This window comes from Galeopterus variegatus, unplaced genomic scaffold, assembly GCF_000696425.1.
Source record: "Galeopterus variegatus unplaced genomic scaffold, G_variegatus-3.0.2 Scaffold694, whole genome shotgun sequence".
In the NCBI taxonomy this organism is placed as follows: domain Eukaryota; kingdom Metazoa; phylum Chordata; class Mammalia; order Dermoptera; family Cynocephalidae; genus Galeopterus; species Galeopterus variegatus.
The window spans coordinates 7,096-10,125 of NW_007726805.1; the positions used below are offsets into that span (position 1 = coordinate 7,096).

The 3,030-nt window shown below is 43.8% G+C and overlaps 1 protein-coding gene across 1 annotated transcript; it reads right to left on the reverse strand.

The window, feature by feature from the left end:
* Positions 1-1,480: 1,480 nt before the first annotated feature.
* LOC103589508 (olfactory receptor 9I1-like) lies at positions 1,481-2,449 on the reverse strand. The gene has a single exon (XM_008571514.1). It carries the CDS (start codon positions 2,447-2,449, stop codon positions 1,481-1,483), a length of 969 nt encoding a protein of 322 aa, XP_008569736.1.
* Between the last annotated feature and the right edge of the window lie 581 nt (positions 2,450-3,030).

Here is a 3,030-nt window from a genome sequence, read left to right on the forward strand (position 1 = left end):
TCTTGCAGGATATAAAATCAACACCCTCAAATCAGTAGCATTTTTCTACTCTGATAACAAACTAGCAGAAAAAGAAATCAAGAAAACAAGCCCATTTACCATAGTCACCAAAAAAACAACAACAAACAACAACAACAACAACAACAACAACAAAAACAACGTAGGAATCAATTTAAATTCCATTTGAATTTTAAGGTTTATTTTCTCTTTCTATAAGAAATGCCATTAGGACTCTGATGGGAACAGCATTGAATCTGTAGATCACTTTGGGCAGAATGGACATTTTAACAGTATTAAATCTTCCAACCCACGAATGTGGATGCCTTTCCACTTATTTCTGTCTTCTTTAATTTCTTTCATCAATGTGTAGTAGCTTTCAGTGTACCAGAAACAGCAATTTAGAGAAGAGACTATTAAGCAAAGAGTTAGGACCCTGTCCTCAAGGAGTCACCATCTGATGTGGGCAGTAATTACTTCTCTAATTATAGGGGCTAATTTTACCTGAGACGGTAATACCAATTACAACTATTTGCTACAGGTCTACCACTGCTGACTTTGTAGACCCTGTGAACGAGTTTATTGAAAGCAATAATTGTCATGAGTTAGTCACTGTATTTAGGAATAGGAGAAACGAAGGAATTGGAGATCCAGAATCTAGAGAATTGTCACCTGAGAAATGGATTTTGTTGTAGTCTTGAAGATATTAAGAACCATTTAAGAAAACATAAGAGGAAGAGTAGCCAAAAGAAAGCCAAAAGAAAGCCAAAAGAAAGCCTCTCTCCTCTATGACTCTTTCTATACCAAATTAGAAATTCTACTGGGTTCACAGGTTCTTTTTATTAACTTCCTCATAATGAGTTGGAAGGTTACCCATAACATAAACAAACAAACAAACAAACCAACCAACCCCTTATTCTCCTGTTAGTATGATTCTTAGCTGTAATTTTCCAGAGTGAGTAAAATCCAGTATCAATGAACACAGTGAGGAAAGGATAAAGAAGTAGCAGCTGGAAGCCCAAGCATGGCTGATATGGGGAGAGGGAGGTTGGATGTAGTGATCAGTTTACTTATGACTATGCTATTTGTTTAGCTCTGAGACGTCAGAAAGTAGTCATAAAACCCAGAGAGTTTGGGGGTGGGTTGAAGAGGGAGAGGAAAGAAGAGGGAGGTGGTGGGAGTCATCCAAACAAACTTTTCCAAACTCACAGATTTCTCTGCAGGGCTGGTGACTCCTGTCCTCTTCTCAGGTGCTGATGAAATCCACCTGCTGTCCCTTGTTGGGGGCAAGCACCAGAAAGAAGAGGGAGGTGGTGGGAGTCATCCAAACAAACTTTTCCAAACTCACAGATTTCTCTTCAGGGCTGGTGACTCCTGTCCTCTTCTCAGGTGCTGATGAAATCCACCTGCTGTCCCTTGTTGGGGGCAAGCACCATACGGTGTTGGTGCCCATCAGAGTATAAAGATCTGGGGAGAAGATGGGTCAGGATGAATGACCCTTGCCTGAAGCTACACCCTTTGGGAACTGGAGTTCACCAATGACTTTTCTGAATGCAGCTTTTACATCTTTGTTTCTCAGACTGTAGATTAAGGGGTTCAGCATAGGGATGACCACAGTGTAAAAGACAGACATGATCTTGTCCTCCTCTGGGGATTTGTTTGAGTTACTTCTCGGGTACATAAAGGCAAGAGTCCCAAAGAACAGGACAACAGTGGTAAGGTGGGAGGTGCAGGTGCAGAAGGTCTTGGCTCGCTCACCAGCAGACTTCACCCTCAGGATGGCTCTAATGATGAGCATGTAAGAGACCAGGATGATCGTAACATTGGCCAGGAACATGAGTTCTGCAAAAAAGAGAATGGCAATCTCACTTTGTGTCATGCTGCTGCAGGTGAGCTTCAGCAGGGGTGAGGGGTCACAGAAGAAGAAGTTGATCTCATTGTCATCACAAAAGGAGAGGGTGAAAGTGCACATGGTACGCAGGATGGCCCCCGACACCCCACGCATATAGGCCCCGGCCAACAAGCCCCTGCAGGTGCCTGGAGTCATAGCCATGTTGTAGTGCAGTGGGTTGCTAATGGCGACATAGCAGTCATAGGCCATCACTGCCAGCAGGCAACACTCTGTGCCTGCACAGATGGTGAAGAAAAAGAACTGGGCAGCACAGCAGCCATAGGAGATGACCTTCTTGCCTGTGGCTAGTGTGGCCAGGATCTGAGGGGTGATGACTGAGGCATAACAGGCATCCAGGAGGGAGAGGTGAATCAGGAAGAAGTACACTGGGGTGTGGAGTTGGATGTCTGCTTGGATTAGAATAATCATCCCCACATTCCCTAGAAGAGCGACAAGATAGAAACTGAGAAACACCAGGAAGAGCAGAACTGCCAGTTCAGGGTGATTTGTGAAGCCCACGAGAATGAACTCTGTCACAGTGGTGAGATTTCTTTCGGTCATAGACTCAATATAGCTGGTTGGCCTGAAGAGGAGAATGGAATTAGATATCCCAGAACTGAGGGCCTTTGCTTTCTTCAGTATCAGATGTTACGTGAATGTCTCAGATATTTTCTGTTCAGAGAGAGAAGAAAATATATACCATCTTAGGAATCCACAATTGGCATTTACTGTGAAGAGCTGTTACCTGTGTTTATACCACTACGAAATTGGACCTTGGGGCAGCATTTTTAAAATTCACTTGCTTATTGTCTGGAATATTCTCTGAGACCAGAGAACCTTAGGCTATCAAGTCTTGAAGGGACAATTATGGAATCCTTTTGTTCTAGAATATTCTCAGCAAATTGTCATCTGGCCCAGGTGTACACCAGGGCTGCCTCATATGGCTCCCGGCTGTGACTGAGTAACTCCAGGCAGGGCCATTCATACAGACTGTGGTGTGAATGGTGCCTCCAGAGTTGTCAGATGCAGGGCCCTGTGTTAATTCTTTATGTGAGGGGGACTTTATGGCCATTCTACCTTTGGAAAATTCTGCCAGTTGAGAAAGCCAAATTGCTCTTTCTCAGAAGAATAGTGATTACCAG